The sequence below is a fragment of the Haliotis rufescens genome, unplaced genomic scaffold (genome assembly GCF_023055435.1).
Source record: "Haliotis rufescens isolate VD_foot unplaced genomic scaffold, xgHalRufe1.0.p SCAF_1, whole genome shotgun sequence".
NCBI lineage: Eukaryota > Metazoa > Mollusca > Gastropoda > Lepetellida > Haliotidae > Haliotis > Haliotis rufescens.
The window spans coordinates 77,398,410-77,418,051 of record NW_025963779.1 but is presented as its reverse complement, the minus strand read 5'-3'; the positions used below and the strand labels follow the sequence as shown (position 1 = coordinate 77,418,051).

At 41.6% G+C, this 19,642-nt stretch overlaps 2 protein-coding genes across 7 annotated transcripts in view; one reads left to right on the top strand and one right to left on the bottom strand.

Moving 5' to 3' along the window:
* Nucleotides 1-135: 135 nt before the first annotated feature.
* LOC124147866 (RAD52 motif-containing protein 1-like) lies at nucleotides 136-8,732 on the top strand. The gene is made up of 6 exons (XM_046518676.2): nucleotides 136-342; nucleotides 2,060-2,260; nucleotides 3,299-3,418; nucleotides 5,247-5,388; nucleotides 5,647-5,834; nucleotides 7,613-8,732. The coding sequence occupies exons 1-6, from the start codon at nucleotides 247-249 to the stop codon at nucleotides 7,715-7,717; spliced, it is 852 nt and encodes a 283-aa protein (XP_046374632.2). The 5' UTR covers nucleotides 136-246; the 3' UTR covers nucleotides 7,718-8,732.
* Nucleotides 8,733-10,652: 1,920 nt separating this feature from the next.
* LOC124147865 overlaps nucleotides 10,653-19,642 on the bottom strand; it is a 47,018-nt gene continuing 38,028 nt past the window's right edge. For 4 of the 6 annotated variants that reach the window (XM_046518670.2, XM_046518671.2, XM_046518669.2 and 1 more), the window contains exon 2: nucleotides 10,653-12,091. In XM_046518670.2, the coding sequence (XP_046374626.1) occupies nucleotides 11,342-12,049 (708 nt within the window). In that variant the 5' untranslated portion in view covers nucleotides 12,050-12,091 and the 3' untranslated portion in view covers nucleotides 10,653-11,341. Of the gene's footprint in view, nucleotides 12,092-12,607; nucleotides 12,705-16,854; nucleotides 16,877-19,642 lie in introns of those variants that run through there. The other 2 variants (XM_046518674.2, XM_046518672.2) reach the window with 2 other exon arrangements.

Genomic DNA, 19,642 nt, shown 5'->3' with positions numbered 1-19,642 from the left:
GTACCACGTATTAAAAAGAAAACATTAAAAAAAATACAAAAATGTTTGTTTATTATCATTTACTTATTTATTTGTGTCATATATTAGAATACGTCATTTAGAAAGTAGTACTTGTCTAAGCGGCTGTTTTGAAAAGTAAATCAAACTCTAGCAAGGGATGGACACATTTGGGGAATTCGACCGATGAGCTTATGAGATGTAATTAATTCACCAATGAAGCACGCAGCTCTAGCGGGAGGATAAACAATGAATATTGAAATAATTGAGTTTGCAATTCCAACATGTAACAGAAAGAACTTGTTTGTGACCAACATTCCAACACAAGATGAGCTCCTTGTTTATGTAAGAGAAAGAATAGCAAGTATAACGAGTATTTATGACGTCAATAAAAGACCATAAAATAGATTTATTTGTTTTATGGTCTCTGCATCAATCATATACATCTAGTTGTTTTATGGCATCATTTGGTAAGGGTAATTATTGATAACATGAACAGTTTGTGATTAATTAAAGATGTGCTTGCTAAGCATGCACACTCCCAGTAAGATTGTCTGTTTGATAGAGTGTCTGCCGTCTGCTGGAAGGTTGGTGGTTCAATCCCCGGATGCATTATACCAAAAGACATAGTAGGCTTACTTGTTGTTACCCTGTCTGGCACTCTGTAATAGGGATAACTCAAGAATGGTCGGCTTAAATCGGAGTCAATATACTGTGTCTGAGTGGGATATCCTTGTTAAACTGCTGCATGGTATCTCAGTGGGCTAGCACTATAATTCGGCATCACTCTGGACTGGCACAAGCAGCCACACATACACAATTGCATGCATGTCGCTGTATATTAGTGCAATGATCTTGAATGCAATGTCACACACACACATACATGCAAATCACTATATAAGTGCAATAAACTTGAACATTAAACCCTCAACCTGCCCCAGCATGATTGACTTAAGTTGTTTTTTAAAAACACATTGTTTGTTTGCTGAATCAAATAAAACATAACCCTTTTAGATATTGAAAGATAGAACAGATATTGGGACTCAGAAGCAGCATTTCCAAAAGAAAGACAATTGTATGTACTTTTGGTCAACATGCAAACTATTTACAACTCCGACTTTCCCACGAGGAATTTTATCATGTCATACATGTTCTCCTCAGACAGATCTCTCACCACTGTCCACCCTGACCTGATGTTCCGCTCCCCCAGGGCCCTGACCACTGTCCACCCTGACCTGATGTTCTGCTCCCCCAGGTCCTTGACCACTGTCCACCCTGACCTGATGTTCTGCTCTCCCAGGTCCCTGACCACTGTCCACCCTGACCTGATGTTCAGCTCCCCCAGGTCCTTGACCACTGTCCACCCTGACCTGATGTTCGGCTCCCCCAGGTCCCTCACCACTGTCAACCTGACCTGATGTTCAGCTCCCCCAGGTCCTTGACCACTGTCCACCCTGACCTGATGTTCGGCTCCCCCAGGTCCCTCACCAGTGTCCACCCTGACCTGATGTTCTGCTCCCCCAGATCCTTGACCACTGTCCACCCTGACCTGATGTTCGGCTCCCCCAGGTCCCTCACCACTGTCCACCCTGACCTGATGTTCAGCTCTCCCAGGTCCCTGACCACTGTCCACCCTGACCTGATGTTCAGCTCTCCCAGGTCCCTGACCACTGTCCACCCTGACCTGATGTTCAGCTCCCCCAGGTCCCTGACCACTGTCCACCCTGACCTGATGTTCAGCTCCCCCAGGTCCCTGACCACTGTCCACCCTGACCTGATGTTCCGCTCCCCCAGGTCCCTGACCACTGTCCACCCTGACCTAATGTTCTGCTCTCCCAGGTCCCTGACCACTGTCCACCCTGACCTGATGTTCAGCTCTCCCAGGTCCCTGACCACTGTCCACCCTGACCTGTTGTTCTGCTCTCCCAGGTCCCTGACCACTGTCCACCCTGACCTGATGTTCCGCTCCCACAGGGCTCTGACCACAGTCCACCCTGACCTGATGTTCAGCTCTCCCAGGTCCCCGACCACTGTCCACCCTGACCTGATGTTTATATTTCAGGACCTGCTTTACAGAACCTTCTCCAAGTATGGCCTGCTGTATGAAGTGCAGGTCTTCCCCGCTACAGGATGCAATGCTGGGCGTCAAGTTAATGAATCCCCTGGGTATTATGCCTTTGTTAAGTTCTACTCGTACAGGTCAGCCTTGAGAGCTAAGGAGGAGCAGAACAACAGGCTGTCTATTGGAAGCAGTACCTGCAAGGTACAATGTTTATTCTTGGAATAAATTGTTTTTGTTGTAAAAAATTGGTAAGATATTTCATGAGTTTTTAATTATTTCTTTCGCTGTTAATTTTTATTGCAGGTTTAACACGCACACAGAGATACAAAGAACAATATAGTAAAGTTTCTAAACAAGATGAAACTGTGTTGAATGTGACTCTGAGTTGTCATTTTGATGTATGAAAATGTTGGATTGTTGGATACATATTCGTTTTATATAATAACCACCCAAGAGATAATACCCAACCACCCCTAAACACAGCACCCAACCACCCCTAAACACAATATCCATTTACCACTAAACACAATACCCAACCACCCCTAAACACACAATACCCAAACACCTCTAAACACAATACCCAAACACCCCTAAACACAATACCCAAACACCCCTAAACACAATACCCAACCCAACAACCTCTATTTAAAAACAATACCCAATCCTCCCTAGAAACAATACCCAACCACCCCTAGCCACACAATACCCAAACACCCCTAAACACAATACCCAAACACCCCTAAACACAATACCCAACCCAACAACCTCTAAAAACAATACCCAGTCCTCCCTAGAAACAATACCCAACAACCCCTAGCCACACAATACCCAAAACACCCCTAAACACAATACCCAACCCAACAACCTCTAAAAACAACACCCAATCCTCCCTAGAAACAATACCCAACCACCCCTAGCCACAAAATACCCAACCACCCCTAAACACAATACCTTATCACCCTTAAACACAATACCCAATCACTTGAGACAATACAACAACATGATTTTTAAAATTGTAAATGTAGAAAGAAAATGTAAAGTCTAAGAATACTTCTTACAGTATGTTAAAATTGCATTTTTTGTGGTCTCAAGCATTATTTAATGACATATCTTTTTCTAAATTGTTTAACAGTTAAGTAATGCTATGCATCCCAGTGTGCTAGTTTCAAGATACTTCTATTCATGCTGTCATATGTTTTTAAAGCTTGTTGTTTTGTCTTTGTTTCACACATTGTGCAGGTTGCATTTGCAAAGAGAAGAAAGGGAGATAACCAGGTCACTACTCTCTTCCTGGCCAAGTGTCAGGAACTAGCCAGCTACTATCTAGGTTTCAATGGCTGGTCCAGCAACATTCAGATAGTGAGTACTGTACTTGTCAAGACACTAGACTCACTGGGTAGCCTAAAGACTAAAAGCATTAAAGGGATATTCTTCAGAAAAAATTATGTTTGAGTACTTATTAAGAATGAGTGAGCATGTTTAAATTAATCCCCACAGCAGCATCGTTTAAGCCATTCAGAGTCCGGAGATTGTAATTAAAAAACTTATTTATGTGGGATATATGTGATGGACTGATGTGGAATATATGTGATGGACTGATGTGGGATATATGTGGTGGACTGATGTGGGATATATATGGTGGACTGTTGTAAGATATATGTGTAGGACTGATGTGGGATATATATGATGGACTGATGTGGGATATATGTGAAGGACTGATGTGGGAAATATGTGATGGACTGATGTAAGATATATGTGATGGACTGATGTGAGATATATGTGATGGACTGATGTGGGATATATGTGGTGGACTGATGTGGGAAATATATGATGGACTGATGTGAGATATATGTGATGGACTGATGTGTGATATATGTGAAGGACTGATGTGGGATATATGTGGTGGACTGATGTGGGTTATATGTGAAGGACTGATGTGGGATATATGTGGTGGACTGATGTGGGAAATATGTGATTGACTTATGTGGGATGTTTGTGGTGGACTGATGTGGGATATATGCAATGGACTGTTTTGGTATATATGTAAGGGACTGATGTGGGATATATATGATGGACTGTTGTAAGATATATGTGTAGGACTGATGTGGGATATATATGATGGACTGATGTGGGATATATGTGTAGGACTGATGTGGGATATATGTGGTGGACTGATGTGGGTTATATGTGAAGGACAGATGTGGGATATATGTGGTGGACTGATGTGGGTTATATGTGAAGGACTGATGTGGGATATATGTGGTGGACTGATGTGGGATATATATGATGGACTGTTGTAAGATATATGTGTAGGACTGATGTGGGGTATATATGAAGGACTGATGTGGGAAATATGTGATGGACTGTTGTAAGATATATGTGATGGACTGATGTGAGATATATGTGATGGACTGATGTGGGATATATGTGAAGGACTGATGTGAGATATATGTTGGACTGATGTAGGATAAGTGATGGACAGATGTGGTATATATGTAATGGACTGATGTGGGATATGTGATGGACAGATGTGGTATATAGGTAATGGACTGATATAAGGGTAATGCTATTTTTCAGGGCATTATCATTTGCAGAAGCCTCAGGACTTTCATTAAAAAAGACCGAGGGTTTCTGTAAATGATAATGCCCTGAAAAATTGCGTTACCATTATAATAGCTAAAAATGGATGGAATTTGTTATCAAATAAAAAAACCCACCATTATCGGTTTTGGAACATTTACTGCAATCAACACGAATGTCACTGACCCACTTTTACAAATATGGAAACGTCATAGAACAAACCAGATGACGTCACTATCAAACGTGACGTCACCTATACCTATCCTATGACGTCACCTAGCAATGGGTGTGATAATGGCTCGTCATCAAGCAATATGTTACAGTGGCCCGCTCATTTTTGATAACCTGCGGGCAATTTAATGATAATTCTATCCATTTAAGCTATAATGTAGGATATATGTAATGGACTGATGTAGGATATGTGATGAACAGATTTGGTATATATGTAATGGACTGATGTAGGATATGTGATGAACAGATGTGGTATATATGTAATGGACTGATGTAGGATATGTGATGAACAGATGTGGTATATATGTAATGGACTGAAGTGGGATATGTGATGGACAGATGTGGTATATAGGGACTGATGTAACCGTTTGTTCAGTTGGAGGAAGACAAGGAGTGCGTACAACCTGGTGGTGACCTCAAGAAGATCAAGTACTTCTGTAGTGTAAGACTTGATCTGACCAATCAGAATCTGTCTTGTGATGGAGTTGGTGCCTGGGAGGAAACGTGTTCTAAAACTGGTAAGCCATAAAATGTTTTAATTCAAAAAATTAAATGTTTTTACTTGCCACACTTAGCTGTCTCCTGACTGCCTGTAAATCTCAAAGACTTCTACTCGCTAATGCTTCTAACAATGAGAAAGTGATTACCTTCATCACTATAGGAATAATCTGTGCTTTTTAAGAATGACTAAAACAATTGAAAATTATTGCTTTGTGATCTTTCAAAGTTTATTTGAGGTATGTAGATTAATACCCAACCATGCTTCCTGATTATAGACGTTGCAAGTCAAGGAGGGGTGCTGGCGAAAGTCCAGAAGACAGCACACAGGCGGGCAATGGAACATGCATTCTCCAAACTAGTGATCATCTCCCTGTCCAACGGGAAGGTGTCGGTGGAGGTCAACACCACTCGGACTGACCAGATCCTCAGGGACAACATGGTAGATGAGGCACAGTTACTTAAGGTTTGTGTCTTATGGACTCAATGATTGCACTTTCATGACATGGTTGCTCAAGGATTTTGTAGATGGCTTACGTATTGCAATGTATTTAATTTTTGGGATGTTTAGGAATTCAAGGTTTGTAATTTGCAGAAGATGCATTGCTTGTTCAGTTTGCTTTTACTGCATTTAAGTAGATTTCATTGTGTTATTTTTTTGTTTTGTTTGCTGTCAAAATTCAGACTGCCTCCATGTTTGCCTGGAGAGTGGAGGTGTTTGATCCCCTTGTTATTCCAAAAGCCATTAAAAAATTATACTTGTTGTTACCCTGCCTGGCGCCAGTCATTATAGGATTAAAACGAGAACTGCTTGGCTCTGGATGTCCGAGTGGAGTATCCATGTTTTCTCAGTGATAACTTGGTATGTCAGAAGTTTAAAGCAACAAAAGTTCAGACTAGTACTAACAGAAATGAGTATACACATGCATGCACATTGGTACATAGGTGCAATAATCTTGAATGAATTTTAATCCACATACCACCTAACAAACTTCGTGGCACATAACAACTGGCCTGAAAACACTGTGACCTGTTTGCTCACGTTGAGTAACATCTGTTGTAAGGTGTTTGATTTTTAACAATTGTGGAAGTTAATTAGTAATGCTAGTAAATTATCAAAGCCACATCAGAATCTTCCACCCACATACCCTTTTGCTTCCATTATGCATATGCTTCTGCAAACCATCTCTACTACTATGTTAAACATTAGATTTGAGTACAAGTAAAAGTTCACTCGTCACGCTGGATGACAATGGGCTGCATTGCACAATGTGAGCACTACGACTATCGGAAATTCCAGTAGATTAACAGAGATTTACGATATTCGTAGTGTTGACACAGATTTATGATATTCGTTGCGTTAAGATAGCTTTGTGCAGCGCATGGCATGCTAAATACTCAGATTCAAAATCCTCACTTGGTTACATTTGGTGTCCACCATCGTCATTTTGCTGAATTACTCACCAAGAGAACACCTGGAAGTCCCAAAGAATTGGTCCACAATAACCTATCTGTTCTATGCCAGTCGTAAACATCTTCCCTGATGTTAACTGACTGTAAAAGTCCAGTTTCAAGCAAGGCCCTTGCCTTGGGATCCTGGGCCTAGATTTTCGAAACAATCTTAGCTAAGATAAATCTTATCTACTTACGTTCAAAGATAAGATATCTTAATACTAAGATAAGATAGATTTTCGAAACAATCGTAAACCTGTCGCAGATCGCTCAGAGCTACGACACCTATCTGTAGCGGGAGAATAGCTTGAAGTCGTCAAGCGTATCGAGGGGACGAGTTCTGTCTCGGAATATCCTCGGTCTTGTCATCAAATCATTGTCATCTTCATCATGAAAAATGTCCAGAGCAAATTATACCGCCATCTTGGATGAGGATAAAATAAACTTACGACAGGTATAGGGCTATCTTAGATTTACGACAAACTTAAGATATCTTAGGGCTACGATAGTTTCGAAAATAGGCTACAATAGCCTACGATTTCTTTACGATAACTTTACGATAATTTTAGGGCTAAGATCGTTTCGAAAATCTAGGCCCTGGTCGTGAAAAGCTAATGGATCAGGTGGTGTGGCTTGGTGACTTGGTTGATTGCATGTCATCGTGACACAACAGCACAGGAAATTGCTCCTAGTACCAACCACTGGTGTGCCACCTGATTAATTACAGGCTGCCGTGATATTAGTGGAATGTTTCATGTGTATGAGTCTGTCTCAGTTGGTGTTGTGTCGCAGGTGAATGAGCTGGAAGAGGCGCCTGTGGCCGAGGAGGATCGGGAGGAGGCTGATATAGACGACATCAACATGCAGGTGCTTCAGGAGTTGGAGGACCCAGACTGAGTCGGAAACAAGTTGATTATTCTGTCATCAAATACATTTTCTCTTATATTCATTATCTTCAAGAACATGTACAAGCTTTGTCATGTGTGTTGATTGCAATAATTGCATTTGACGGACCAGTAGATGGTTTTTGTCACTTTATCTCCGCTCCCTGAAAAGTATCTTTAAGACACATGCACACTGTGTAGTTTGTCTTAAAGTCACTAGGGGCGGTCAGGTAGCCTAGTGGTTAAAGCGTTCGCTCATCACGCCGAAGACCCGGGTTTGATTCCCGACATGGGTACAATGTGTGAAGCCCATTTCTGGTGTCCCCCGCCGTGAAATTGCTGGAATATTGCTAAAAGCGGCGTAAAACCATACTCACTCACTCACTTAAAGTCACTAAGACCTGATGTGTACATGTTTATATTGGTGTCCCCCAAAGGTGGGGTTGACGAAATGTATCACAACTATATTGAAAGGTTATGTAAAAATGACACAATTGTATTATCTTCATATAAAAAAGTTATAAATTTGAACATTATTTAGAGGCTTGTCATCTTTATAGGGGGTAGAGTGTCATGAAAAACTGTTACATGAATTAGTGAGAGGTAGGGTGGGGGGAAGTGGCATGCAAAAATGTACATACACTATGGGGGTCAGCATATTATTAAAATAGTCCCTTACACCATTTCATGGTTGTCTGTGCTGCTATCACTGCTGTGTTATGCCTGGAGAAGGTGTGAAGATGTGAGTCCAAGTCTGTAAGCCGCACGACACCTATTTTGATTATTGGTATTCGGGTTTCACAACAATGATAAACTTCTAAGATCTGCATCACTTGGGGTTTTACTCTAACATCAGGCTGTGATGTAACGTAAATACAGATAGGCGGAGTTAAATCACTCACTGACTTAGTTTAAAGGTAGGATGTCAGATGCCATTGTTCAGTAGGGCTTACCACACCCACATCTAACAGGGCTTAGAGATGTGTCACATGATCCTTGGCAGCTTATAATAAATATCTTGTTTTGTTTGTGTGTGTGTGTGTTTGATATTACATGGCTGAGATGTACCAGAAGCGAATAAAAGTAAATATAAAACTCTTATTAATCAGTCATCACCAAATGAGAAAAAGTTTTGTTTTACTTGGCGACTGTAACTTTATAAATGTTATTTAGGATGCGGCTGTATGGATGAATTGTCTCGATCTATACACAGATGTCATTCCGCAGCAACGTCCTGTTGAGAGGCAAACTGGTCAGACTCGTTGACTTGGTAGATTCCATGTCATGGTACCCAACGGCCTGGGACGCTGCTCATTATGCCAATCATTGGCTTGTCTGAACCAGATTCAATTACTTAGGTCACTCTCTGATAAAGTTCAACGAACTCATCCTTTGAGAATTTTGATCCAACAACTGTCTGGCCAGTTGTGGGCCAGTAGGGTAGCCTGTACCAACGATAGTGCATCTTCCCGGCAAAGATGTTTACTGACTTAATAAAGTCAGTTAACACCTTTGCCACCGGAAGATGATGACAGTGGAGCAGAGTGGTGTATGGATAGAGTGCCCGAAGAACGGATTATCGGTGGTTCGATACAAGGACTGGTCGGCTCAGAGTCTGTCTGAGTGTCTGAGTGCTGTATCCATGTTAAATTGCGGCATGGTATCTTAGTGGACCAGCAGTATAACACCGGCATTAATCTTGACTAGTACAAGCAGCCATACATACACACACGAACGCCGTTATGTAAGTGAAATAAAACTGAACATGAATTAAAACCCCCTTTACCCTCACCGTTTGGGATATTTAAACTTGCCGGAGAGAGCTGACACAGAATTTGTGGGGAAATGCATGGGCATGCACAGAATACCTCCTGTTGATCCTGTAAACTGCGAGGTCACGTCACCTGTAGGTTCCAGGGACGAAAGAGACTCCAGTGTTATTTTTGTTTGTTGTTTAATGTATTCCAGCTACATTACGAAATAATTGAATCTGGACCGGAAAATTTAGTTTTATCACCTTGAGCTGCGATTTACGCATATGGGATACAATGCCAAGTCAGCGAACCTGACCACCCGATCTCATTCGTCGCCTCTTACGATTACGACATGGGTTTCTGAGGTTAGGTGAAATTGGGTTTAACGTCGCGCCCAAGATTATTGTGTGTGTGTGTGTGTGTGTGTGTGTGTGTGGCTTTTTGTGCTAGTCCGGAATGATGCCGATTTATAGTGCTTGCTCACTGAGATACCATGCCGCAGTTTAACATGAATACCCCACTCAGACACAGCACACTGACTCCGAGCCGACCAGTCTTTGTTTTAGCCCCTTAATGCCGAGCGCCTGGCAGGGTAACAACAAGTACCATCTTTTAACGTCTTTTGGTATGACGCGGCCGGGGATGGAACCCCGGACCTTCCGCTCTCCGGTCGGACGCTGTACCACTAGACCACGAAGGCGGTCCATGGGTTTCTGAAGACCAATTCTAACCCGGATCTACACGGGTTGGGGACAGTACCTAGGCCTGTAAGAGGCGAGGTGAAATTTTGTTTAACCTTATTGCACTTATATAGCGACGTGCATGAACGTGTGTAGGTTTTATAGTGCTAACCCAATGAGCCCATGCCACAGTTTAACATGGTTACCCCACACAAACACAGTATTCCGTGCCGACCGGGCCTTGTTTTATCCGCCTTAAATGGCGAGCGCCAGGCAAGGTTTCAAGTACAATCTCTTAACGTCTTTTGGTATGACGCGGCCGGGGATCGATCAACCGACCTTCCGCTCTCCGGACAGACGTTCTGTCCACTAGACCATGTAGGTGGTCTATGCGTGTATGCCGACACCAGTGAGGAACCGTTTCTTATGCTAACAGCTAACGGTCTCGGATTTGATTACTTAACGCTGTCGTAGTATTGGCGGTGTATAGACAGATAGTAAAAAACATTTAATCTAGATTTGAATGGAATAATTTATTGTGATTGCACTATTTTAATCAATAAATCAAGTGCTAAATTTATAAAAAATATATATCGCTTAGTACATTCTGCTAGACCTAATGAGAACTTCTGATCTAAGACTATCGTATACATAGCCCATTTTAGACCAAAACAATAATTCAAAGATATAATGGACAACGAAATAACATAACAAGAAATCCGTTTTCCTTCAAAACACCAATTCACAAATAGGATTTTTTCAGCAAGCACACCTTTCTTAAAGGCATTTAGACATATTGTTTTCACGCGTCTTCTTTCCACAGCGACTGTTTATGTGAAGGCGCAGTTTGATGTACTCCCGTGTTAGCATTTCGAAAAACGCACTTATCTTGACATTCTTTCAGTGCACAATATCATTAGTCCTAGAGAGTGGATTATCTCCCCTTAGTGCCCCCTCCACCTACTGTTCGTGTATGGGCTCCGTGAATGTCCTTCCAAAGACATGCCGACCTCACACGTGTCCGGATCGAGAAACTGTCACCGTAACCATCGCAACTAGAGTCTGGCATCGCCAGCAAAAACACCATGCTCGGATACACATATATCCACAACCGCTTTGAAGTACGCTACAGCTTCAGCTGAACTGCTGGAGGTAGTGCCACCGTATGTTGACTAAATAATGGTATTCACATTGTTTTAGCTATCACTTTTTATCCATACGTGTCCCCTGCACCAATGGCAGGCGCCCCGTACCATTTGGCCTTTGGGATGAAGGCTTGGACTTAGGTTTGCCGAATTCTTTAGCCAGTCTTTCCCTAACATTGCGAACGGTTGAATGGTGTTTAGGGGCACTGAGGTTAGACCAGAAATTTTCAGGGGGTCGTGTCCGTCTTGTAGAAACGTACTCGTCTGGAAGATCAAAATCCGTTTTTCCATTCGCTTCGTGTTTTCCATCTGTCACATCGGCGTCATTTTGTTGTTGCGGTGGGTCGTCGGCTACCTTCGATGTCTTTTCAGGCTTTGTTTCAATTGTCGTCTGCTTTACGACATCGTTTTGGTCGCTATTCTGTCGCAACCTGTACTGTTTATACTCGTAGTCAGGTATAAGTCTGGTCGAACGACCGGTATTCACCCTTGACCCCGAACTCTTCCCAGTTGTCCCATTCGGAACAGATGTCTGACTATAGTACGACGTAGCTTTCCTCTGAGCAGCAGACGCCATTTTTTGTTTGAGCATCTGGCTCTCCTTGTCATACTCACGAACCACAACCCGCTTAGCCTTTTCTACGTGTCGTTTCTCATTGTTTAGTCTGTTGTCAAACCTCGCATTGTCTCTTAATATCCCGTCCTCAAACTCTGACCTCGTGATGGAATGACTCGTCATCCCGGGAAGTGTCTTCCGACTGGACATGGCTGCTTAAATTCTTACCACAGTGCTACCTCCGTTCTACACCTGAAAAACAACAACATGACGTTAATATTTCAGTCATATTAATTCTCAAGTCAGGAATCATTCTTCGAATCCATCAGGCTTAAATGATTCTGAAATAAAAATGGTTGACTTCATAGTTTTCAGTTACAATCGTAGATTTGTCATTGAAAAGAAACAATGAGTAGATCCAAATCACCCAATTTGGGCCCTCTGTACTGGAAACGTATGGTCATTGTTTTAGACCCCAAGGCAGTCGACAAAGTAGAACCTATAGCAACACCTACAGGAATGTGTCAGTGCAGGTTCACAAACAGGTGTTAGGACTGTTCAAGAAGAAGATAATTACGTCATAATAAGACTGACCTAAATGTTTCCTTGAGAAAACGCCGGCCCAAAGAACAAACATTCAATGCATGTTTAAGACGTTTCAAGTGATATTTGATGTAACATGCAACTTGACGCGATAACTAATTAAACGTACATACAAATGAGGTACTATCCTTGACACGAAAGCTGAGGAAAAGGTTAAATACACACATGAACATGTTTAGTTACGTCCGCACGCCGTATAAATCCCAGCTTCACTCATGCAGGGTCGAGACAGAAACAACTCAAGTCTAGAAACCATATTTACTGGACCGGTCGTGTAATCTTGACCATATCGCCGTTATGGGGTGATTTATATCCAAATGAGTGGACTGCCTCTGAAATATTGATGACTTGACGGTATGTTTCCGTGCAACAGCTCGAATCAAATTTTCTGGGTCTCGTAACGCTAAATTGGATACTTGGGCGCTGACATCTCGCACGTCAGAGTTGCCGTCACGAATGGCAATGCTCTACGGCCAATTTAACGCCAATTACTGCAAATAAATCAATGGTGGTGAGGAATGGTTTGTCAGTGCAAATGTTACAGCGGACGAGCAGCAAACATAGCTCTGTAAGCGCAAAAAGTTTGCAAGATGGACACCATTAACGTTCACTCTTGGAGTGAGTGAGTGAGTGAGTTGGGTTTAACGCCGCTTTTAACAGTATTCCAGTTATATCACGGCGTGTCAGCTTAATGTGGGAGGAAAGCCCGAAGTGATGCAGGTCTCAGACGTTTACCACTTCGATGAAACCCACGAGCACGGGTATGGTGCTGACAAACCTAGAAACATAATCGGGGCGAACCGGGATTCGAACCCACAATCATAGGTTTCTGGCGTGCATAAGGGACGCAACTCTGCACAGCGAATCGCGGCGCCTTAGACGACTGGGCCACCCGTGCCCCCTTCACTCTTGGAAAGGATCGCAACTTTCATGTTGATATACGTGTAACCACCTTGTAGAAATTCATTGAACAAATTCAAAACTTCTAAAAATCCAGCAAAGACATGATTTGATATGATTTTGGTGTGCTTATTGGGTATGACGAGGGTTTTATAGATCTCCATGCGGGGGTATGTGTGGAGAACCTTCCCTTAAAGCATGCCAGAAACCTATGATCGCGGGTTCGAAACCCGTTCGACTTGATTACGTTTCCAGGTTTGTCAACACTATACCCGTGGGTTTCACCAAATGGTTAAACATTTAAGACCTGGGTCGCATTTCTCCCACATCAAGCTGACATGTCGTTATATCACTGAAATACTCTTAAGGCGGCCTTAAACCTAAATAACTTACAGCTCCTGCTAAATGCCCTTGTTTGCTGGGAGCCAATTCTAACCCGGAATACCAACGGGGGCCATCCAATGCTGGGCGAGTAGACCTTGGCTACTGAGGCGACCCGAGAGCAACGTGAGGATTGGTTGGAGTGGAACAAGGGTTTCTTGAGTTCTAGGGACTTGGAACACGCATTTTATAAGTGAAGATAAACACTTAATGTTATACAACTTTTGGTTTGGCAAAAGTACCCAGGAGAGGCACTCGCTCTGTGAATATATGTTTCTGTTTGTACCATCCAGATACACAAAGGGGGGCAATCGGGGACGCGAAAACCCTCAACAGGAATGTCTTTATCTGCTCACACGTGACGTATTACTTGAAAATACAGCTTGATATATAATCATATACAAGTATATCAGCCGTTGGAGTGTCTGGGTACCTCCCATTAAGTTGTCAACAAGGGCTTTTAACAGGCCGTGAATACGTGGAATAGTGCCGGCTCTTAATTGTCCACGTCTCACCTATAGTGAGAGCTGGTATGTTCATATGTCAATACGGTGCTCGGTCCAAGGTAATACAGGGCAGCGGCGTGACCAATCTAATTATCAATAAAATATGCAGTGCAATATCAAAATATCAATAAAATATGCAGTGCAAACTCTAAATATCAATAACATATGCAGTGCAAAATCAAAATATCAAAACATATACCGTGCAAAATCTAAATTATCATAAAATGGTGTGCAAAATCAAAATATTAATAAAATATGTTGTGTAATATTAAACAAAATATGCAGGGCAAAATCCAAATATCAATCAAATATCTAGTGCAAAGTCTATACATAATATCGGCAGATAAACGAAAACAGTTGGAATATTAAGTACATGTAATTAGTGAGTGATTGAGTTGGGTTTAACGCCGCTTTTAACAGTATTCCAGTTACATCAAGCCATTTACCACTTCGGTGAAACCCACGAGCACGGGTATGGTACTGACAAACCTAGAAACATAATCGGGGCGAACCGGGATTCGAACCCACAATCATAGGTTCTGGCGTGCCCAAGGGACGCAACTCTTCACAGCGAATCGCGGCGCCTTAGGCGACTGGGCCACCCGTGCCCCCGTACATGTAATTAACGTTTCCGTTCGATTTCATACACATGACGTTAGGATCCATTGCAAACATTCATCACTTAGTGTCAGACAATGAGATGTAACTCCCTGACAAATTTCCTGGCAATCTTCTGAGGATAGGGGGGAGTAGCCTAGTGGTTAGGGCGTTCGCTCGTCACGCCGAAGACCCGGGTTCGATTCCCGACATGGGTACATTGTGTGAAGCCCATTTCTGGTGTCCCCCGCCGTGATATTGCCGGAATATTGCTAAAAGCGGCGTAAAACCATACTCACTCACTCACTCTGAAGCTAGGACTTGTAGACTTTGTCGCATTGTCAGTTGGTGCAAGCATATTAGACTGTTGAGCGGCAAAGGTACAAGCTATCGGAATACCATTGCAATATTGATACCCATACTGCAATAGAATCGGAACAGTGTTTTACCTACACTCATAGTCCCTATATAGTAGGGAAAGCACGTTTATTTTCTGTTGTCAGCGAGTGTTCATAATGTTGATCGTAAATGCAGTTCTGTGTTTAGACACTTATAGACATATAAACTGCCGGGCAAAAAAATGTATACATTGAAAATTGGATTTGACCAAATATGACAAATATTATCAAAAGATAACTACTTTTACCGAAAAACTGCAAACTTAATGTCCAAAACACAAATATGACACCCGTGTGAAAAATCGCAATCGAATAACCTTTTCTAGTTTGGTTCATTTTCAACCACCATGAAGTTGTTTGTATATTTTCTACTAAAAGACGGATTTGAATGTCCGTTCTTTCGGCATTATAATTTGTATCATGATAGTGATATTCCACCAAAACGGACATTTCTGAGCCAGATATCATCGGTGTTGACGGGAGGTCCAGTTGTTCGCGCATTCGCTCGTCTACATTCGATTCCATGAACATATTACAAACACGAAGTCCCTGTACTATTACATATACGAAGTCCCTGTACTATTACATATACGAAGTCCCTGTACATATTACATATACGAAGTCCCTGTACATATTACATGTACGAAGTCCCTGTACATATTACATATACGAAGTCCCTGTACATATTAAACATACGAAGTCCCTGTACATATTACATGTACGAAGTCCCTGTACATATTACATGTACGAAGTTCCTGTACATATTACATATACGAAGTCCCTGACCATATTACAAACACGAAGTCCCTGATATATTACATATACGAAGTCCGCGTACATATTACATATACGAAGTTCATGTACACATTATACATACGAAGTCCCTGTGCATATTACAAACACGAAGTCCCTGTACTATTACATATACGAAGTCCCTGTGCATATTACATATACGAAGTTCATGTGCATATTACATATACGAAGTCCCTAAACATATTACGTATACGAAGTCCCTGTAATATTACATATACGAAGTTCATGTGCATATTACACATACGAAGTCCCTAAACATATTACGTATACGAAGTTCCTGTAATATTACATATACGAAGTCCTGTAAATATTACATTTACGAAGTCGCTGTATTACATATACGAAATCTCTGTAATATTACATTTACGAAGTACCTGTACATATAACATATACGAATTTCTGTAATGTTACATATAAAAATGTACGAAGTCGCTGTAATATCACACATCTGAAATCCCTGAGTCACAGGTACATATCACACATATATGAAATCCCCGACATATTACACATATGAAAGGAGTCAGTAATGAACAACAAGTCTGTTGACCTCGGTGTTGGGCTATAAGTAATGCAGGCGGTATTCGACTCCGTCATATTAGAGTGTCGGGTATACTTGTGTACACCTTGATGTAACACGGCTGGGCCGTCTGGTGTTTGGACTTCACGAGTGCCTGATAGATAGGTATAAGTTTCGTCAATATTTAGTTTACTCTCTGTAAAAGTTCATGAACTTTCCAGCCACGGATTTACTACTTGTCTTCCACAGTTGGCGGAAGCATCTTCCATTGTTTTAAATGTGTACACTGCTGAAGCTTACAAGGTCACGTATGTTGTTGGTCAGGAGTTGGCAAAGCTTGTCTGAACGGACTTCGGTTTATCGCCGGTTTGATTAGAAATAAGTTTGTTTGTTTGTTGTTGTTTAACGCTCAGCAATAGTCCAGCTAAATGACGGCAGTCTGTAAGACAATACGGTGATTGACATCGGTCTACGCAATATTGGGAAACGATGACATGCATCATCAACCAAGTCAGCGAGCCCGACCACCCGATCCCGTTAGCCGTCGCCTCTTACGACAAGCATAGTCGCCTTTTACGGCAAGCATGGGTTACTGTAGACCTATTCTACCCAGGCTCTTCACGGGTCCTATCAAAAAGTATCCACCTTGTAAGAATATTTCATAATATCCACATGTTTAACTTTCTCGACATCAGGGCCTAGATTTTCGAAACGATCGTAGCCCTAAAATTATCGTAAAATTATCGTAAATTTATCGTAAGGAAATCGTAGGCTATCGTCGCATATTTCGAAACTATCGTAGCCCTAAGATATCTTAAGATTGTCGTAAATCTAAGATATCCCCATACCTGTCGTAAGTTTATTTAAATCTTCATCCAAGATGGCGGCATACTTTTCCATAGATTTTTTGCCAAACAATGTGTCTGCTTTACGTTCAAACGTTGACATTTTATTTAGTTAAACTGTGTGGTTCAAATTGACACTTCGAAAACACGAAGAACGCATAAAATATATCACGTGAAAAATGTTCTTAATCGCGACAGCGATCCACATAACTGTGGAGTCGATAGCTTACAATATATTTCTATCAGAGTCCATGCAGAATAAGTGTGAAACAACATACCTTTTCGATCATTTGGGAAGGATTAAAACAGAAGGTGTTGGCAGGCTACAGTAATGACCGTGACCTTATTGATAACTCAGGGGCAGCTATTCTTAGTTCATGCTCTAACTGAGAGTGGTTTCCCTTTGTATTCGCGCGGCCAAGCTCCTCACAGCGATAAGCCCGTTCGGGGAGCTCTCTATACTACCGAGAGTGTAACAAAGGTGTCACGCGTTGGGAAGGAGCTTGTCGCGCGGCGAGGCCTTGCTCAATGTTAGTGTTCATAAAGCGAGGAGTTCCGCTGTTATATTTTCTGGATCGCATTTGTGACAATGCTTTAGTATTTATTTTCGCATTTTATAAAATATCAATCTACATGTGTGACGAAGTGAAAAAAACCATAAGCGTTTCGCATCAGGTTTTACATCTAAAATGGTGTGGGACGAGCGGTTTTAACAATTGAATGTAACTATACAGTGTAGTATTTATTGATTTAACTTGGAAATACATGTGATCAAATATGTGTATAATTGTATAAAGAGTATATTTAATCTTTTTCTAGCAAAAGTAATTGTATTTTTTATCGTTTTAAAAACAACACCTAGGTTATCTATATTATTGAAAGACAAATATTTGATAACAAGTGATTAAATATTGTCTGTTGAATAATTGGATTCTTTAAAAACAGATGATTAACGACATAGATGTATTCCATTAAATATAGCAATTTGTTGATATTTTGACAGCAAAAGTTAAGCACATATTTTTGCATCGTATTTTCGAGATTGGAGATTTGAAAAATCAAGTAAAAAATGGGTTCCCATGCTCGTTTGAGTTTAAAATGTCGTCAAAATGCAACATATTTTGAACACTGTCCAAAATTCAGTTTCCAATATATTATTTACTTCGTAGTGTTAAGGGGCAGACATTTTTCCATGACTGAAATATTATCTGTAGCGGCGTCGATCCCGACTCAGAATCTCAGGTGACCTGTCTCCCACACTGGAGTGTGATAAGTAGCTGCATCTGTGACACACCTTACAAAACCAGTCATTTCATTTGGGCCTCACGACCCATGAAGATCCGGGGTAGAATAGGTCTTCAGCAACCCATGCTTGCCGTAAAAGGCGGCTATGCTTGTCATAAGAGGCGACTTACGGGATCGGGTGGTCAGGCTCGCAGACTTGGTTGATGCATGTCATCGTATCCCAATTGCGTGGATCGATGCTCATGATGTCAATTGTGGGATTGTATGGTCAAGACTCGATTATTTACAGACCGCCGTCATATAGCTGGAATATTGCAGAGTGCGGCGTTAAACAACACACAAACAAACAATTTGGGGCTCACGTGAAACCTGAGCTGGTCTATTATATAACTAATCCATTTGCACGCACTCACCACATTCGCGGCGAGAAGAGAGACTGTGCCAATGAAATTGCTTTGAGATCTAGATCATACACTTTTTTAGTCAACATAATTCTTCAGGGGACTTCTTCTGTGGCAATGTAACGTCGGCTTGAAGCAGTCTTTAGTTATTAGAAAACATGGGACCTGACAAGATGATCCCGAAGATAAAGACAGGAGGTTTTTTTTTCAAATATCGATTCGATCGTAAACATGGCCAGTTTCCGAGTAGCCGCTAAATCCATGTCATTTGTCAGTGCTATAAAGTTTTAAAATATTTAAATAGAGATCATGTGACTGTCTTATTAAACTTTATAGATGAGGTAAAGGGGTAAACGTCGTGTTCAAGAGTATTGCACTTATATAGCGACGTGCATGCACATTTTTGTGTGGCTGCTTGTACTAGTCCCGACTGATGCCGATTTTATAGTGCTAGCCCACTGAGATACCATGCCGCAGTTTAACATGGGTACCCCACACCGACACACTATTCTGACTCCGAGATGACCAGTCCTTGTCTTATCCATTTACTACTGAATGCCAGGCAGGGTAACAACAAACACGATCTTTTAACATTTT